The sequence below is a fragment of the Trachypithecus francoisi genome, unplaced genomic scaffold (genome assembly GCF_009764315.1).
Source record: "Trachypithecus francoisi isolate TF-2019V2 unplaced genomic scaffold, Tfra_2.0 Lachesis_group7, whole genome shotgun sequence".
NCBI classification, from domain to species: domain Eukaryota; kingdom Metazoa; phylum Chordata; class Mammalia; order Primates; family Cercopithecidae; genus Trachypithecus; species Trachypithecus francoisi.
In genome coordinates, this window is record NW_022681472.1 from 11,028,501 (window position 1) to 11,047,307 (window position 18,807).

The following is an 18,807-nucleotide window of genomic DNA, read 5'->3' on the forward strand; positions in this document are numbered from 1 at the left end:
GCCCCTTCCTTCCACGCTGCAAGCCCTATTTTACGTCTCTGCAAACGGAAGAAAGGGTTTCAGCAGTGGGAGTAAATGACAGGATGAAAGGTGGCGGACCTGGAGAGAGGATGATATCTGGAAGCTTCCTGCTAACATACGCCCAGTTCCAGGCTGGCGGTTTGTTCTCCTCCCTTAGCTAACATTACCTGCCTGCTGTCCTCTATATGGCTACCAAGGCCAACAAATTTATTTCTTACAGCAATGCTGTACTGTTGGCAGTTAGTAGGGAATAGAAGAGATTTAAGTAAGATCCACCTATGCCTCAGAGGAAAATATCCTATGTATTTGTCAGACACACCATTACAGACACGGCCTCCACTGGTCCTGGCAAAAAGAAAAAAGTGAGCATCCAGAGATCAAGGGCAGAATCAGGATCAAAGAAAAAGGATGAAAAAGAAGGAAATCTAGAGTGGTTGTAATAGGAAAGTAAGTTCTTAGGGCCATATTCCTCCACATAGAACAGCTGTCTCTAGAAAGGCTGTCATTTGTATAGAAGACAAAACTAAAGTCCAGAATACGGAAATCTGAAAATATCAGTCTGTTTCTTTCCTTAAGTGTATTCCTGTCTGATCAGCTAAGAAATAAACATTCAAAACATAAAGACTTCAGTCTAAATTTCAGAGCAGGAAATACATTTCTAAAGTAGTTTATAAGATCTTCACAAAACAGATTAAATTAAGTATGATAACTGTGATTCTAGTATGAAATAAGCTACTCAAATGGACTTGAGAATGTTTTGAAAAATAATTTAATGATATTCCGAGATTTTATGTTTCCATATTATACAATTTCTTTCCAATTATATAATTCTAACTCAAGTAATTCAATTTACTTTAAGCTCTACAAAACAGTCACTGAGTTTGTCTGAGGATCAATTGTCCCATCAAATACATTTTCTGAGCAATAAAGAAACTCCCCTGAAGGATTCTATATAGAATATTACCAAGGTTCTCTCTGTCTTTACAGAGTATGTTTTAAAATAATAAACAACTGGGCCGGGCGCAGTGGCTCAAGCCTGTAATCCCAGCACTTTGGGAGGCCGAGACGGGTGGATCACGAGGTCAGGAGATCGACACCATCCTGGCTAACACGGTGAAACCCCGTCTCTACTAAAAAATACTTAAAAAAACCTAGCCGGGTGAGGTGGCGGGCGCCTGTAGTCCCAGCTACTCGGGAGGCTGAGGCAGGAGAATGGCGTAAACCCGGGAGGCGGAGCTTGCAGTGAGCTGAGATCCGGCCACTGCACTCCAGACCAGGCCACAGAGCGAGACTCCGTCTCAAAAAAAATAACGATAATAATAAACAATTGAACTACTCACATAATACAAACCACCTGGTTGAAAGCAGAAAAATCCAATTAATCAAATATTTTTTTATAAAAGTTTACTATAGTGCCAGTAAACATGAAAACCTAGTACTATTTAACTGTGTAACTCTTAAAGCAGATGTGATCATACTAGTCCCTGCTGAGAAAGTAGCAGTGCATTACCACTCTAGTCCAACGCTTTCAAGCCCCTTGAGGCCCCCATTGCCTATGAAGTGACATTACATTATTTCATATATCATATGAACTAACTGTGGCTCCTAGATTACTTTTCCACCTTTGTGCTTCTGCTCACGTGGTTGCTATTCTTGGAGCACTTCCTGTTCATGTTTCCCTGTCTAGCAGTAGAAATCTTACTGCACTTTAACTCCTCCTCCCTCAAGACTCTACACTCAGTCCCCAAGTTCTGTCTATTTTACCTCCAAGAGCTCTCTCAAATGTATACTCCCAGGTATCTGGGGTTGTAACCTGGCTCTATTCCTACTATACCCTCGGCAAATAGCAACCTCTCTGTGCCTCAATTTCCTCATGAGTAAAATTGGGGTACCACATAGACTCCATTATGTTATGAGATTTAAAGCAGTTAATTTATGTTAAGCATTTGATAGTGTCTGGCATAGTAGGTGCTCAAAAAAAATTTGTAGGTTCGTTAAATATGTATGTAGTATTAAAATGACAACACATTAGTCTAATAAGCATGTCATTGGTGATTTTTGCTAATAGCAGCCTAATAGTTCAGTGATATATATCCTCAAGCGTCATTTTAAAGTCTGTGCTTCCTTCCATGTCCTTCTATGAAACCACTTTGATGCTCAACAACATAATACAGAAAGCCAATGTTTGTTACATGGCTATTGAACCTTCAGTAATTTTGTGTAGTCTAAAAACAAAAGAGACCAACAAACTAGGTATTGGTGGAATAATGAAGTAAAAGTTGGTAGAGTGAAACACTAAACACTTAAAAACCAGAGGGCAACTTTCATGATGGCCAAACAAAGAAGAACCACCAATCATTAAGTATACAACATCAAAATTTGTCGAGTAATAAAGAAAAGAATGACTATCCTGGAGAGAAACCTATTGCTATCTTATTTATTCAGAAAGACACACCAACCTCAGGATTCAACCTCAGGAATGAATCAACAGAAAATGCGTAAATTTTGGTATGCAAATTATATTTAATGTAATATTATTTAATACTTCATTTTATTAAATCCACACTGGTAAAGTCAAACTTATTTTGAACAGAAGTAAACGCTAAATAATTGAAGCATTTTTTTTTTTTTCTGAGACGGAGTCTTGCTCAGTCACCCAGGCTGGAGTGCAGTGGCACAATCTCGGCTCACCGCAAGCTCCGCCTCCTGGGTTCACACCATTCTCCTGCCTCAGCCTCCCGAGTAGCTGGGACCACAGGCGCCCACCACCATGCCCGGCTAATTTTTTTTGTATTTTTAGTAGAGACGGGGTTTCACCATGCTAGCCAGGATAGTCTTGATCTCCTGACCTCGTGATCCACCTGCCTCGGCCTCCCAAAGTGCTGGGATTACAGGCGTGAGCCACCACACCCAGCCAACTGAAGCATTTTTAAAGCAGTTTCTATAGCTTTAATTAGTATCTTACTCTTTTAGATGGTTTAAATATAAATTTTCATATTTCAGCTTATAGTCTACAGTACTGCGTGGTTGGTTAATGGAAACTAATGTCTATGGGAAAACTCATTTTAAGAAACACACGTGCATATGCACAATGCATGCAAACAGATAACAGGGAATAGTAAATATCACTTCTATTGTATGTTTCAGGATCTTCTCAATCAATAAAATGGAAGGTAACATGGTTCCAATGCAGCACATATGAATGGCAACACAGAGGTGAAAGTATCCTTGCTTACCATGCCAAACGGCTGCATGTCCATCCCACAGAGTTGCCACCGTTTTCCTTGCACCATCCCATAAATTATGAGAGTAGGCTTCTTTTAATACATTCTTTCTCTTATAAATGTGTAAGAAAATAATGGTAAGGTAGAGAAGAAAGATAGTAAAGTACGGAAGTATTAAAAGTATTAGTGGTGTAAAAACCCACAAGAGATAGTTTGCAAAATTCAAATAGTCCTCCAATTGCTCCACACCAAACCATTCTTCGAGTATGTGAATCAGACAAAGCATATAGGGCACAGAATCCTGTCCTAGACCACAGGTTTGATTTTTGTCTATCATTTTTCTTTAGGTGAAAATGACAAATTCAGTTTCTTTCTTCATTGCCGTAGCAGGTCGTTAATTTTGACACTAGAAGAGAAAAATAATCCAGCATTATTTTCTCCACAGCTATAAAGTTAAATGTTTTACTCTACTTAAATAGTATATAGAGTCATTTCTTAATACCAAAAATGAGTAGATGGTTAATGGTTAACTTTGTTGCAGATTTAAATGTGAAAATTATAAGGTTTCATCTAGCTGTTCATGAAGTGTGTCATGTTTAGCTTTTGAAATAATTCACTATAATTGAGAGAAGAAAATAAAGCTGATAAGGATAACAATTTCAGATTGATTTTAATAATTTGACTCCTATCTTAACTGGATCATGTTGAAAACTTAGATCTTAAACCAGGTCATATTGAGATCATTTTTTTTTTTCTTCTTTGAGATGGAGTCTCACCCTGTTGCCCAGGATGGAGAACAGTGGTACGATCTCGGTCACTGCAACCTCCGCCTCCCGGGTTCAGGCAATCCTCCAGCCTCAGCATCCTGAGTAGCTGGGACTACAGGCATGTGCCACCACGCCTGGCTAATTTTTGTATTTTTAGGAGAGACAGGGTTTCACTATGTTGGCCAGGCTGGTCCCAAACTCCTGACCTCAAGTGGTCCACCCACCTTAGCCTCCCGAAGTGCTGAGATTACAGGCATCAGTCACCGTGCCCAGCCATATTGAGATAACTTTGCACACACAAAAAAATCAATATTTATCTAATTCAGTAAAAGTAACCCAATTCTTTAGGAAATGATGACATACATTTATGGATTTTTTTTAAATAGAGAAACAGATTTACAAAAAAGTTCATTATGCAATACAAATTTATCAGTACTGCTTTTATCTTAAATCTTAAATGACTGAAAATATAGCTGTATAATTATTTTACGAATTCCCTCTGTAAAACAGTTATTTGACTTACCAGAAGTTAGATAAATATCTTGTCCCAAACTTCAATGTCTGTATTCTGGAAAGCACAGTAAACAAATGTAAGAAATAAATTACTAAGAAAAAAAGATAATCATTAATACCTAAAATTCGAATTTCTATAAAATCAACAGCAGGAGACATTCATAAATGTTTGAGAAATATGATCATAGGCCCACACTGGTATATTACAATTAAAAAGTACATTCATGCTATCATTGCTTTGGTGAGGACAACTCTATACTGTTTAGTGTCACTATATAGAGCCCCATCTAAGAAGTTTTTTAAACAAAGCTTTCAAAAGCTTTGTTTCTTAGGAGAAAAACTATGAAAATGTATAACTGACTATGATTCTTTTTAGTAACTTTGCCAGATAAGCTGAAGGTGAAACATAATATTCAATTACACAATTATATTAGCCCTATGATAATATTTTCCTACAAAAGATTTCCTTTCTCCATACTTTGGAGAAATACTTACAGCTTAAGTATTAAGCTGTGTACTTAATTAAGTACTTAAGTATTAAGCTGTGTACTTAATTAAGTACTTAAGTATTAAGTACTTACAACTTACTTAAATACTTACAGCTATTTAATCATTATTCCATACTATATAAACTTACTGAAAATTATCTCAAGTCCTTTGTATCTGAGGCAAAAAATGAATAAATGAAAGCAAAGGATGAAAGGAGAGGAGGAGATGTACATATAAGAAAAATTTACTGTTTTTATTCCAAGATTATCTTGCTAACTGGCTTATTAGGAGGGCAGGCACTGACTTGTTCTCCCAGGAATGAAACATTTCATCTAACTTCCTTGTAACCAATAGCATTTACTTGTGAGAAGTCTGGGTCTGTTATGGTAACAGGAGATGAACATAGCAAACATTGAGCCCACAACTTGGGCTTTATTTACATCATAATCTAATCAATCCACATAAAAAGCCAAATCACTGGCCGGGTGCGGTGGCTCACGCCTGTAATCCCAGCACTTTGGGAGGCCAAGGCACCCGGATCACCTGAGGTTGGGGGTTTGAGACCAGCCTGACCAACATGGTGAAACCCCATCTCCACCAAAAATACAAAATTAGCCAGGAGTGGCGGTGCACGCCTGTAGTCCCAGCTACTTGGGAGGCTGAGGCACGAGAATCGCTTGAACCTGGGAGGTGGAGGTTGCAGTGAGCCAAGATTGCACCATTGTACTCCAGCCTGGACAACAAGAGTGAAACTCCGTCTCAAAAAATAAAAAAAGTCAAATCACTATAATTTACCTATGTTTGATCATTTAGAATGCAACATAGCAAAATCTAAAAGTTTTATTTAATTATTTTTAATTTTATTTTTTGAGACAGATTCTCACTCTGTCGCCCAGACTGGAGTGCAGCGGCAATCTTGGCTCACTGTAACCACTGCCTCTCGAGTTCATGTGATTCTCCTGCCTCAGACTCTCGAGTAGCTGGGACTACAGGTGTGCACCACCACGGCTGGTTAATTTTTTTTTTTTTTTTTTTTGTATTTTTAATAGAGATGAGGTTTTGCTATGTTGGCCAGGCTGGTCTTGAACTTCTGACCTCAGGTGATCCACCCGCCTCGGCCTCCCAAAGTGCTCAGATTATAGGTGTGAGCCACTGCACCCAGCTGAAATGTAATACTTTTTAAAATGAGAGCTTTTCCCACTAGGATAGCTACAGAAAATCACCAAAAATGGAAATTATCAAGTATTTGATGATCATGTAGAGAATTTAGGATTTCCTATACTACTCATGGGAATGTAAAATGGGGTGGCTGCTGTGGAAATCAGTGTGGCAGTTCCTCAAAAAGCTAAACATAGAGTTACTATATATGACCCTGCAATTCTATTCCTAGGTATATATCCACAAAATGACTGAAAATATGTATTCACATCAAAATTTGTACACAAAATTTTTATGTATTCACATAAAAAAATGTTCACGGCAGCATTATTTATAATACTCAAAGAGTGGAAACAACTGAGTGGATACATAAAATGTGGCATATACATACAATAGGATGTTGTCCAGCCTCAAAAAAGTCACATACTGTATGATTCCATTTCTATTAAATACCCAGAGCAGGCTAATCCATACAGACAGAAAAATTAAGTGGTTGTCAGGGCTGGGGAGGGGAGAATGAAGAGTGACTGTTAATGGAAGAAACAGAGGTATCTTTGGGATAATGAAAATGTTCTGGAATTAGTAGTAATAGTTGTAAAATCTTGTAAATATACTAAAAACCACTGAACTATACACTTTTAAATAGTGAATGCTATGGTAAATTATAGCTCAACTTAAAAAGAGCTTTTAAATGTTGTTAATAAATTAACGAAATATATAACCCCTCATATATGTTAAAAGCAGCTTTTCCTAGCCCTGAAAACCAATCAGCATTTTTATGATCTGACCCTAACTACTGCTTAACAAAATTTCCTACAATAATCTAGTCACATTTCCAATTTTTTTTGTTGTTTTTGAGAAGGAGTCTCGCTCTGTCGCCCAGGCTGGAATACAGTGGTGCTCAGTGCAAGCTCCGCCTCCCAGGTTCACGTCATTCTCCTGCCTTAGCCTCCCAAGTAGCTGGGACCACAGGTGCCCGCCACCACGCCTGGCTAACTTTTTGTATTTTTTCAGTAGAGACAGGGTTTCACTGTGTTAGTCAGGACGTTCTCAATCTCCTGACCTCATGATCTGCCCGTCTCAGCCTCCCAAAGTGCTGGGATTACAGGCGTGAGCCACCATGCCCAGCCCACATTATCAATTTTTAACAGGATAGTAAAATCCTGTGATTTCTTTTTCTTTTGAGACAGAGTCTCACTCTGTCACCCAGGCTACAGTATAGTGGCTCACTGCAACCTCCTGGGTTCGATTCTTGTGCCTTAGCTTCCCAAGTAGCTGGGATTACAGACGTGCACCACCACACCCGGCTAATTTTTGTAGTTTTAGGAGAGACAGGGTTTCACCATGTTGTCCAGACTGGTTTCCAACTCCTGGCCTCATGTGATCTGCCCACCTCACCCTCCCAAATTGCTGGGATTACAGTTGTGAGTCACTGCACCAGGCCAAATTCTGTGATTTAAAAACTTTGTTTCAGGCCTCCCCAGACAAACTGGTAATAGAATGACACTTCTTATCCTCCTAATCTACATTGTGATTGATTATACATACTTAAAGAACACAGTAATGGGAAGAGGGTCACAGTACAGGCAGAGATCCAGTGAGTAGACTACGTGGAAACTTTTGTCGAGACCTAGTAGTCCCTTAACACTGCTGTATGTAAGATCCCTGCCCACAAATGGTCATTCAAACTTGATTTTGATTTAAACCCTTTCAGAACCGAAACTCAAAAGGTGTCCCATTCAGTCTCCACAACCATCCATCAGAACTACTAAAAAGGTCTTCCTTATACTTATTCCCCAGCAACTTTTCCCTACTGGACCTAGTTCTGTACCACAGACCCTCTTCCACTAAACAACCTTGTAAGTTTAAAAACAGCTGCCATGAGCCACAAAATTCCTTCTCCAGTCAGAATCCTTAATTCTTTCAACCACTTATCAGCCCCTGGTTTCTTAACCTTTCGGCACTCAAGACCACTCCGAGTTGCTGACTCCAGTTATCTGATACTGACAATACCGTGTATGGTAACCCCTGTGCCTCAGTTTGCTAAAACCTATAAAACTAGGATAATAATCCTATCTACCTCATGAGATTACTGTGATTAAATGGGCTAATCTGTGTAAAGATTGCTCTAGGCACAATACCTTACATGTAATCAGTGTTACATGTTTGCTATCACTATCATTCACAGAATCACAGCAGCTTTTTTGGTAACTCTATCATGCTAACTCATTCAGCTAAAAATATGCTACTATTTTCTACATCTCTACAAACTGCACTTGAAAAAAAACTTTTTGAGTCCGGCAAAGATTATACATCTAATCTGCTTATTAACTTTCATGGTATAGGCTAAGACATAGCCCATCCTTTCAGTCTGTTTCAGGAACACAGTGGATGACATAAATGGGCTCAGGAGCCAGACTGCACATACTGGAATACTGGCTTTACAACCTTAAGCAAGTTACACCTCTCTGTGTCTCACTGTTTCTCTGAAAATGAAGATGATAAATCATTCTATAAAGACCTATTAGGCTGGGCGCGGTGGCTCAAGCCTGTAATCCCAGCACTTTGGGAGGCCGAGACGGGCGGATCACAAGGTCAGGAGATCAAGACCATCCTGGCTAATACGGTGAAACCCCGTCTCTACTAAAAAAATACAAAAAAGCCGGGTGAGGTGGCGGGCGCCTGTAGTCCCAGCTACTCAGGAGGCTGAGGCAGGAGAATGGCCTAAACCCGGGAGGCGGAGCTTGCAGTGAGCTGAGATCCGGCCACTGCACTTCAGCCTGGGCGACAGAGCAAGACTCCGTCTCAAAAAAAAAAAAAAGACCTATTTAGCACCTATGTACCCTAATATGTACCAAGCATTTCCTCAGAAGCAAATAAAGCAAAGTCTACACCCTCAAGTGGCTTACATCCTAGAGGGGGAAGATAAGACAATAAACAAAGAACTAGTAAATACATACTAGGTCAGATGATGACAGGTGCTAGGGAGATAGATACACAGCAGTGTAAGAAGAATATGGAGTTCTATGTCAGGCACAGAAGTAGGGGAAAGGAGGGGGTTGCTATGTTATATAGGACTTTCTGGGAAGACCTCTCTAAAAGATATTTTTGAGCAGAAACCTGAGGAAGTAAGGAGGCAAACCATGTGGATACTTAGGGGAAGAGATTCCTAGCTAAATGAACAGCAAGTGCAAAATATGTGCACTTGGTGTGGCCTGAGGAGCAGCAAGGACGCCAGGCTGAGAAAGTGACAGGGAGGGCACTCGGAAATAGACCAGAGAGGCAACACCGTAGAGCTTTCTATGCATGCTTTTATCTAAGTGAGATTGAGATGGAGAAGGCATCAGAGGGCACTGAGCAGAACGGTGAGGTTGCCTGGTTTGGGTTTTAAGTGGCTGCTGTGTTGAGAATATACTGCACAGGGAGCAAATAGGAAGTTATTGCAATAATTGCGATGAGTGATGAAAGTGGCATACATGTGGCAGAGGGAAGGCAGTAGGAAATGGTCAGTTTCTGGATATATTTTGAAGATAAAGCCAACAGGATTTGCTAATAAACTGACGTAGAATCTGAGATAATTATATGGTGTTTTGGCAACCTGGGTTTGTATCCTGGGAGACTCTGCCACTTACCGTGTGACCTAGCAAGTATTTAAATATCTTTCTGCCTCAGTTTCTTCATCCGTAAAATAAAAATAACAGCATCTACCTAATAAAACTATCGTGAAGATTACATGTTAAAAAACTCTTAGAAGAGTGCTTTCTGCCATATAAGCATTAACTATTGCTATCATCATCATCATCACTATTATTTGCTTGCTTCTAAAAAAATGGAGTTGCAGGAAGAACAGGTTTCAGAGTGGGATGGAGATCAGGAATTCCACTTTAAACATGTTAAGTTTAAGATGTCTACTGGACATCCAAATGAAGACATTAAGTAGGCAGCTGGACATCAGTAGTTTAGCAGAAGATCAGGAATAGGATATAGGGTATAAGTGGATGGCCCTGATATAAATCTAGGAATTGGTAGCATATAGACAATATTTTAAACCATGGAACTAGAGAAAATCCCTCCAGGGAACAAATGCAGAGTAAAAAAGAATTTCTGGCCAGGTACAGTGGCTCACACCTGTAATCCCAGCACTTTGGGAAACCGAGGCGGGAGGATCACCTGAGGTCGGGAGTTCGAGACCAGCCTGACCAACATGGAGAAACCCTGTCTCCGCCAAAAATACAAAATTAGCCAGGCGTGGTGGTACACACCTGTAGTCCCAACTACTGGGTAGGCTGAGGCAGGAGAATTACTTGCACCTGGGAGGCGGAGGTTGCAGTGAGCCGAGATCATGCCACTGCACTCCAGCCTGGGCAACAGAAACTCAGTCTCAAAAAAAAAGAATTTCCAGGACTGAGTCTTGAGGCACCCAACAATTTAGAAATTGGGAAGACAATGACAAGCCAGCTTCCTCCTTGCAGCAGTAGTATCCTGGAAGTAAGAGCTTCAAGAAGGAAGGCATATTCTGCTGTTTTAAATGCTGCTGACAGGACTAGTAAGGTAAGAGATCACTTCCTTCCTGTAGGAGACAGCTTTAAAAAAAAAAAAAGAAACAAATGATAATTGATCACTGGATTTTACAACACAGAGGAAACTGGCAAACCCTGATAAGAGCTGTTTTGGTATTGTGAGGAACAAAACACTTTGGACAGGAGAGGACAGGAGCTGCTCCCCTTTACCCTTGAAGTTCAAGAATGAATGGGAGAAAAGGAATTGGAAATAGCAAATATAAAAACTCACAGAGGAAACAGGTGGGTATCTAGAAGGGAACACAGGTGAGTTGTTCCTTGCTGTTGCTGCTGCTGCTGCTGCAGCTGCTGCTTTTAAGATAGAGGCCAGGCATGGTAACTCACACCTATAATCTCAGCACTTTGGGAGACTGAGGCAGGAGGATCACTTGAAACCATAAGTTCAAGACCAGCCAGGCAATATAGTAAAAACTCATCTCTAAAAAAAAATATAGGCCAGGTGCAGTGCCTCACACCTGTAACCCCAACACTTTGGGAGGCCAAAGGGGAGCAAATCACTTGAGGCCAGGAGTTCAAGACCAGCCTTGGTAACACAGTGAAACCCCATCTCTACTAAAAATGTAAAAATTAGCCAGGTGTGGTGGTGCATTCCTGTAATCTCAGCTACTCAGGAGGCTGACGCACAAGAATGGCTTGAACCCAGGAGGTGGAGAGCAGTGAGCTGAGATCATGACACTGCACTCCAGCCTGGACAATAGAGTCAGACTCCACTCAAAAAGAAAAAAAAATTAAAAATTAGCCGGGCATGGTGGTACGTACCAGTGGTCCCAGCTCTTTGGGAGGCTGAAGGGGGAGTATCACTTGAGCCTGGGAGGTAGAAGCTGCAGTGAGTCATGATCAAGCTACTGCACTCCAGCCTCAGTGAAACAGCAAGTGACGCTGTCTTTAAAAAAAAAAAAAAAAAAAAAAAAAAGGTCAGGCACAGTGATTCATGCCTGTAATCCCAGCACTTTGGGAGGCCAAGGTGGGTGGATCACTTCAGGTCAGGAGTCCAAGACCAGCCTGGCCAACATGGTAAAGCCCTGTCTCTACTAAAAATACAAAAATTAGCCAGGCATGATGGTACATACCTGTAGTCTCAGCTACTTGGGAGGCTGAGGCACGAGAATTGCTTGAACCCAGGAGGCAGAGGTTATGTAAGCCGAGATTCTGACAGTGCACTCCAGCCTCGGGGACAGAACGAGTCTCCCATCTCAAAAAAAAAAAAAAAAAGGAGAAAACATAGCCATGTTCAATGTCAACAATAATTCATCAATGGGAGAGAGAAATGGATGATGTAGCAGAGGAGATAATTGTTAGAGCTCTGTCCTTGACTAGGCCAAAGGGGACAGGATACAATGTACAAGTGGATGGCCCTGAGAAGTTTGTGCCAGATACTATTCTAAATATATCAGTAAATAAAATAGTTATCTGAGAAAACATACGAAAAACACTTAGAATACTTTCTGGCACATAGTAGGCACCTAACAAATGCTGGCTAAATATACAACTGAACTGTGTTCATCTAAAACTTTTTTTTTTTTTTTTGAGACAGAGTCTCGCTCTGACACCCAGGCTGGACTACAGTGGTTCGATTTCGGCTCACTGCAACCTCCACCTCCCAGGCTCAAGCAATTCTCATACCTCAGCCTCCTGAGTACCTGGGACTACAGGCAAGCATCACTATACCCAGCTAATTTTTGTATTTTTAGTAGAGATGGGGTTTCGCCATGTTGGCCAGGCTTGTTTGGAACTCCTGGCCTCAAGTAATCTGCCCGCCTCCGCCTTCCAAAGTGCTCCAATTACAGGTGTGAGCCACCCCACTTGGCCTCATCTAAATCTTTAATAAAAACCTGGATGAAAATGGTATCCTAAAACCTGCTACTAGGGAACTATCACAGGAATTTGAATAAAATGCTTTTCAGTAGATAAAATGTAGCACTTACTTTTGATAATATGACAAAGTGTCTTTAAATCTCAATGAATGCAACCCCTTAATTGTGCAGATAACAAAAAAAGTAAACACAGAAAGCCAAGTTTGCTTGCTTAAAATTACTAAACTAATCCAGTAAAAGACAAGAACTAAAACTAAGATTTAGTCCTCTTACCTCCTGGTCTGGCTTCCAATACACTTTCTTTGATATATCTCTCTTTTTCTCTCTTGACAGAAAGACTGAAAATATTAAGATTGCAATTTCTGTCTTCCCTATACTTCTGCCTGGCCCTTCCCCTTCCCGGTCAATTTACCTTGAGATGTAACTGATTCCTTATCACTTTATTTCAATCCAAGAAAAATGACATGGGCCGGGGTGGCTCATGCCTGTGATTCCAACACTTTTCGAGGCCAAGGTGGAAGGACTGCTTGAGTTCACGAGTTTGAGACCAGCCTGGGGGCAACATAGTGAAACCCTGTCTCTACCAAAAAAATTAAAAGTTCGCCAGGCATGGTGGCACGTTCCTGTAAGTTGCAGCTACTCAGAAGGCCAAGGCAGGAGGATTGCTTGAGCCCACAGAGTTAAGGCTGCATTGAGCTATAATGATCACACCACTATACTCCAGTCTAGGCAATAGAGCAAGGCCCTGTCTCAGAGGGTAGAAAAAAAAACCAAAACTCTATGTATTAGAAGATGTTTTGGGAGAAATACAATATTTTAGTTACCAAAATTCCAGGCTATTTTCCCCTGCCCCTAAAAATCTAAAATAAACATAGTCTAATGCATCATATATGAAGTATCTTAATTTTCCTATCTAGAAATTATGTAACTTTTGTAAAAACAGGTAGACAAGGCCGGGCGCGGTGGCTCATGCCTGTAATCCCAGCACTTTGGGAGGCATAGGCAGGAGGATCCCCTAAGGTCAGGAGTTCGAGACCAGCTTGACCAATGTCGAGAAACCCTGTCTCTACTAAAAATACAAAATTATCCAGGTGTGGTGGCACATGCCTGTAATCCTAGCTACTTGGGAGGCTGAGGCAGGAGAATCACTTGAACCCGGGAGGCAGAAGTTGCAGTGAGCCAAGATCGCACCATTGCACTCCAGCCTGGGCAAAAAGAGGGAATCTCCATTTCCAAAAAAAAAGTTGACAAGCTCAAATATCACCATATTGACATTGATGGTGAGGATATGGACCCTATAGATGGTTAAAAATCAGAGTTTTTCAAAAATTAATACATCAGAACAGAGAACTTTTTGGCTTTCAATAAAACCTTAAGAAAATGTATCTATTTTAGGCTGGGCTCAGTGACTCATGCCTATAATGCTAACACTTTGGGAGGCTGAGGCAGGCAAATCACTTGAGCCCAAGAGTTCAAGACCAGTCTGGGCAATATGGCAAAACCTTGTCTCTACAAAACGCAAAAACACACACACACACACACACACAAAATTTGGCGGGCATGGTGGCATGCCTGTAGCCCCAGCTACTCGGGAAGCTGAGGTGGGAGGATTGCTTGAGCCTGGGAGGTGGAGGTTGCTGTGAGCCGAGATCGCGCCCCTACACTCCAGCCTGGGTGACAGAGCAAAATCCCATCTCAAAAAAAAAGGAAGGAAGAACAGAAGGAAGGACGGAAGGAAGGAAGGAAGGAAGGAATACATATTTTGAACACCCATTACCAGTACTTTCCATTTTACTTTCAGTACATAAGCCACATTGAGAACATTCTGAAAATGCCAATTAAAAGATATAGTCACTGAAACACAAGTTTTCCTGTTTCCTTTCTGCATATTTAATAATGGTTTAACAGAGGCACAGCACTGTTTTACTGAATAAGACTTCTACTTCAAACCATGAATAAAGCTGCAGTTTAGTATCTGTCAAGATAGCTGGTAAATCTTATCCGTTTAGCTTTAATACTTTTTTTATTTCAAGCTTTAAACTCGGGGTTGATACAAATTACCCTTCAAGACTTTTTTTTTTAATCCTAGAATGCCCAACTTCTAGCTAAAATCTTACACTCTGTTTCATAATTACTGTTCTGCTCTTACTATCGTAACCCAGCTACTCATCCCAATAATGCTGCACATCTATACTGGTATATCTGTAACTGTGCAGCACTTTTACCTTCTTGAACCACTAAAATCAATCTATCTCTGACCTCAAAGCAGGGCAGCAGTAAGGAGGTGGGAATAAACATTTGAAAATGAATACTTCCACTAACTAGTAAAGGTGGCCAAAATGCTAGTGACCATTCAAAATGCCGGAATATTAGCTCAGTTTTTATATAGTTCTAAAGAAGTACCAATACTATTTTGGCATTTCGTAGCACCAACCACGTCCTAAGCGCTCCAATTTCTCAAGTCTGAGCTTGTCTCTGAAGAAGCTGCCAGTGCAGCCTCCATGAATAGCACACACCAAACACTGCTTTTTACAGATGCAGCAATGCTGCTGTTTCCATTTGCTCCATCCTATTTATGCGCACATGAACGTTTTTTTCTTATTAATTAGTAACTTGAAGGCAGAGACCTGTTTTACAGGCTGCAAACCCCAGGGACCGAGACAGCACTTGGCGCCTACAAGGTCCAAACCGACGCCAACGATTAAGAGCACAAAAGAAAGGTGTAATATACATCGTTTCGTTTAGTTCTCCCTGCAGCCTCATGTAGTAGTTACTATTAATTGTCCCCATTTCACAGGTGATCAAAGTTAGGCTCAGAAAGGTGAAGTCGCCTGCCCAGGTCACAGGTTAGGACCAGGATTCCAAGCCTGATCGGTCTGGATACGAACGCTCTACCCACGCGGCCTTCCCCCTACACTCTCGGGATCACCACACACTTCCCCTCGGTTTTTACACTGGAGGCTCGACCTGGGTCCCGGAACCAGCGAAGTCAATGGGCAAGCCTAAAGGCCTCTAGTGAGGCTAGAGACGCCTCGCCCCACCAGATGCGTTAGGATGAAACTAACCGAACCGAAGGTTTTAGAGCGCGAGGGGAGAAAAGGGGCGGGAAGAGCAAGCTCATTTGACCCAGAGGAGGAAGGATCTCCACACCCGGCCACTCTGGCGACGGAGCCCGGCGGGAAGCCGAGCCTGCCCGCGCAGAGACTGGGGATTCCGAGGCGGCTTCTGGGAGACTGGACGCGCGCGGCCTCTGCCGCTCCCAGCCCCGCCAGACCGGACGCCCGGGCGGGAGAAGCGCGGGGGCCGACGCACCTCAGAAAGGCGGGGGCAGGAGCAGCTCTCCTTTACCCTAGAGCGGCGACAGAAGCTCTTCGGGGGCTCAGTGGCCAAGGGGACGGACAGATTTGCGCGGCGGATTCCTCCAAAGCTAACCGTGTGGAAGAAGTCAAGCGGAGGCTGCAGGCCGGGCCGCGAAGGGGGTGACACCGCTCGTAGTCCCGCCCCTTCCGGTGGCGGTCCAGAGCCACTTCCGGCGGCGGCGTCCGGGCTAGCTCCCGGCGCGAACGGCCCCGGTCCAGTTCCTAATTTCTCATCCAGGGCTTGCCGGGGAGGCCTGGTTTAGGTCTCCAGTAATCGAGCCGAGGCCGAGCAGGCGCGACCCGGGCTGCGAACGGCAGAGCTGCCTCAGAAGTGGTAAAATGTGCTGCGAGAAGTGGAGCCGCGTGGCGGAAATGTTTCTCTTCACTGAGGAGCGGGAGGATTCTAAGATCCTGTGCCTTTGCTCCAGGGCATTTGTAGAGTAAGTAGAAACGAGAATCTCTTCATTTTCTAGCACAGTCATTACCCAGAAATGTAGGTATTGCAAACGTGGTTGTAATTTATCTCTGAAACCAGCCAGAGCATCTGACCCTTGGGCACTGTCATGTTTAAGAAAAACAAAACCCTCAGACATGACGTAGTGGTCGCCCACTGCCGTTATTTTTAAGGGAAGGACTACATCTGCTTGTTAGGCTGCTATGAAAAAATGTCGTAGGTGCCATATGCCATCTCATGTTTGTAAATCGAGGGGACATTTAAAAATTGGGGGAAAGCTACGTGTAAAATGAAATCTCTAGTGGATATGATGTCATAAAGTGAAAGTTTTAAAGTTGAGTGACTTGCTTTGGTTAACGTCTTTTTTTAAACCTGAAAATCTACTTAAGCCCAAATGCACATAATTAAAACTTCAAAGTAGTTGAGATAAAAGACAACCATATTTACATCAGTTTTTGTGATATCTTTATTTTGGGGAAATCTTTGTATCAGGTAAAAATTGCCCTACATGGAAAAGAGCTAGTATGCAGGAAAAATACCGTCAAGATGAATTCTAGGAATTGTTTTCTTTATATTAAATGCGTGAGTTAAGCCACTTGAATCTCTATAACGGGTATATTAATCTCACATGCTTATTTTGTTAGAGTTAAATCTTGTGGAGTTGAATTTTATGTGATAGACTTTTAATATAGTTTAATATAGTAGGTTTTAAGTTTGAAGGAATTCATTTTTCTCGTGTAATTTTGTGGAGTAATTTGAAAACGCAAAAAGAAGTTAAGCGTGTTAAATTTAATGTAAAAAGTATTGTAGCCTTTTTTAGTCAGGCATGCATGTAATCATACAATCATTCTGAAAATGTTTTTTGTGCTCTTGTATATCAAGTATGCTGGTAGGCACTGAGGTACAAGACATTCTGTCCCTACTTGTCTTGAGTTTACTTCCTAGCAAAGAAGATCAATATTAAGACAATTGGTTACTTTATTACTTGGTTGGTTATAGTTATAAGTGCTATGAGAGAGAAGTGCAGGGTGCTGTGAAAACAAGTTTTTCGAAGGGTCACAAAAGTTTCTTTGAGGAAGTAGCTTTTGCAAAGAGGTCTAACGGGAATAAATTGGGGTAAGTTTCAGTGGAAGGAAGCGTTCTCTGCAGGCTGAACTCAGTAAGGGCCTTGAAGGAGCAAAAGAAAGCCTGCCAAACTGAACAAAATGGCTGGGAGGGACGGTGGGCACGGTGGTGCACGCCTGTAATCCCAGCACTTTAGGAGGCCGAGGAGCGAGGATCGCTTGAGCCCAGAAGTTGGAGACTAGCCTGGGCAACATAACAACACCTCATCTGTACTGAAAATTTTTTTTTTTTTTAAATAGCCAGCATGTGGTGGCACATGCTTGTAGTACCAGCTAATCGGGAGGCTTAGGCCGGAGGCTCTCTTGAGCCCACGAGATCCAGGCTGCAGTTAGCCATTGTCGTGCCTGGGTGACAGAGCCTGTCCCCCCTCCAAAAAAAAGAGAAAAGAAAAGAAAAAAAGACTGGGAAAGAAAGAAGATAGGGTGTGCACGGTGAGCAGGGTCAAAACCTGCAGGACTTGTAGACTATAGGAAAACCTTAAGCTGGGGAATGACGCGATCAGATCTGCATATTTAAAATACTACTCAGGCCACAGTGTGGAGGATTGTTTGGAGGAAGAGAATCACTTAAGACCATTGTTTAGGCAAGAGATTATAGTGACTTGAATTAGGATAGATGGCAGTAGAAATGGAGAAAGGTGGAAAGATAGGAGAAAACTTGTTGGGGGTGGGGATTGAATTGTATTGCTGCCTTTCACTGAGGTAGGGATCACTGGAGAATCATGGGTTTTATTTTGGGTCAGTGAAGATGAGATCATGAGTTTGATTTTATATATTTTGATTTGGGGGTACTTGTGAGATAACCAAGAGTATAAGCAGTTAGATATATTGATTTGGAGCACTGGAGAAGTCTGGGCTAGTTTTAAAAACTTGAGCCATTTAGCCTTAGATAGTAATTGAACCCATTAATGAAGTGTGGGGGAGTGGGATCTATCTTTGAGGAATTCCAACACTTTTTAAAGACAAGAAGAGATGGATTAACTAGGAAACAGACAAGCCCAAGTACACTGTCACCAAGTGTTTCAGTGAAGGTATAGTCAACATTGGAAAGCTGCCAAAATATCAAGCAAAATGAGGACTAAAAGTATCCACTAGAATTGACTAAATCCCTTGGATCGATTGATTGCAGCAGGAAGAGCTGCAAACAAAACCCCTCAGACACCAAGTTAAAGAAGGAACGGGTTTATTTGACCGGGAGCATCAGTAAGACTCCTGTCTCAAGAGCCGAGCTCCCTGAGTGAGTAATTCCTGTCCTTTTTAAGGGCTCCCCAACTCTAAGGGGGTCCACGTGAGAGGGTCGTGAT

At 41.8% G+C, this 18,807-nt stretch overlaps 2 protein-coding genes across 13 annotated transcripts in view; one reads left to right on the forward strand and one right to left on the reverse strand.

Annotated features, from left to right (window-relative positions):
- TMEM68 (transmembrane protein 68) overlaps positions 1–16,027 on the reverse strand; it is a 39,613-nt gene extending 23,586 nt beyond the window's left edge. For 4 of the 9 annotated variants that reach the window (XM_033203708.1, XM_033203707.1, XM_033203701.1 and 1 more), the window contains exons 1-3: positions 15,879–16,017; positions 4,536–4,580; positions 3,258–3,651 (exon numbers count right to left, since the gene is read on the reverse strand). In XM_033203708.1, the coding sequence (XP_033059599.1) occupies positions 3,258–3,582 (325 nt within the window). In that variant the 5' untranslated portion in view covers positions 3,583–3,651; positions 4,536–4,580; positions 15,879–16,017. Of the gene's footprint in view, positions 1–3,257; positions 3,652–4,535; positions 4,581–11,822; positions 11,881–15,878 lie in introns of those variants that run through there. The other 5 variants (XM_033203709.1, XM_033203705.1, XM_033203702.1 and 2 more) reach the window with 3 other exon arrangements.
- TGS1 (trimethylguanosine synthase 1) overlaps positions 15,793–18,807 on the forward strand; it is a 51,436-nt gene continuing 48,421 nt past the window's right edge. For 2 of the 4 annotated variants that reach the window (XM_033203700.1, XM_033203698.1), the window contains exon 1: positions 16,076–16,365. In XM_033203700.1, the coding sequence (XP_033059591.1) occupies positions 16,265–16,365 (101 nt within the window). In that variant the 5' untranslated portion in view covers positions 16,076–16,264. Of the gene's footprint in view, positions 16,366–18,807 lie in introns of all 4 variants that reach the window. The other 2 variants (XM_033203699.1, XM_033203697.1) reach the window with 2 other exon arrangements.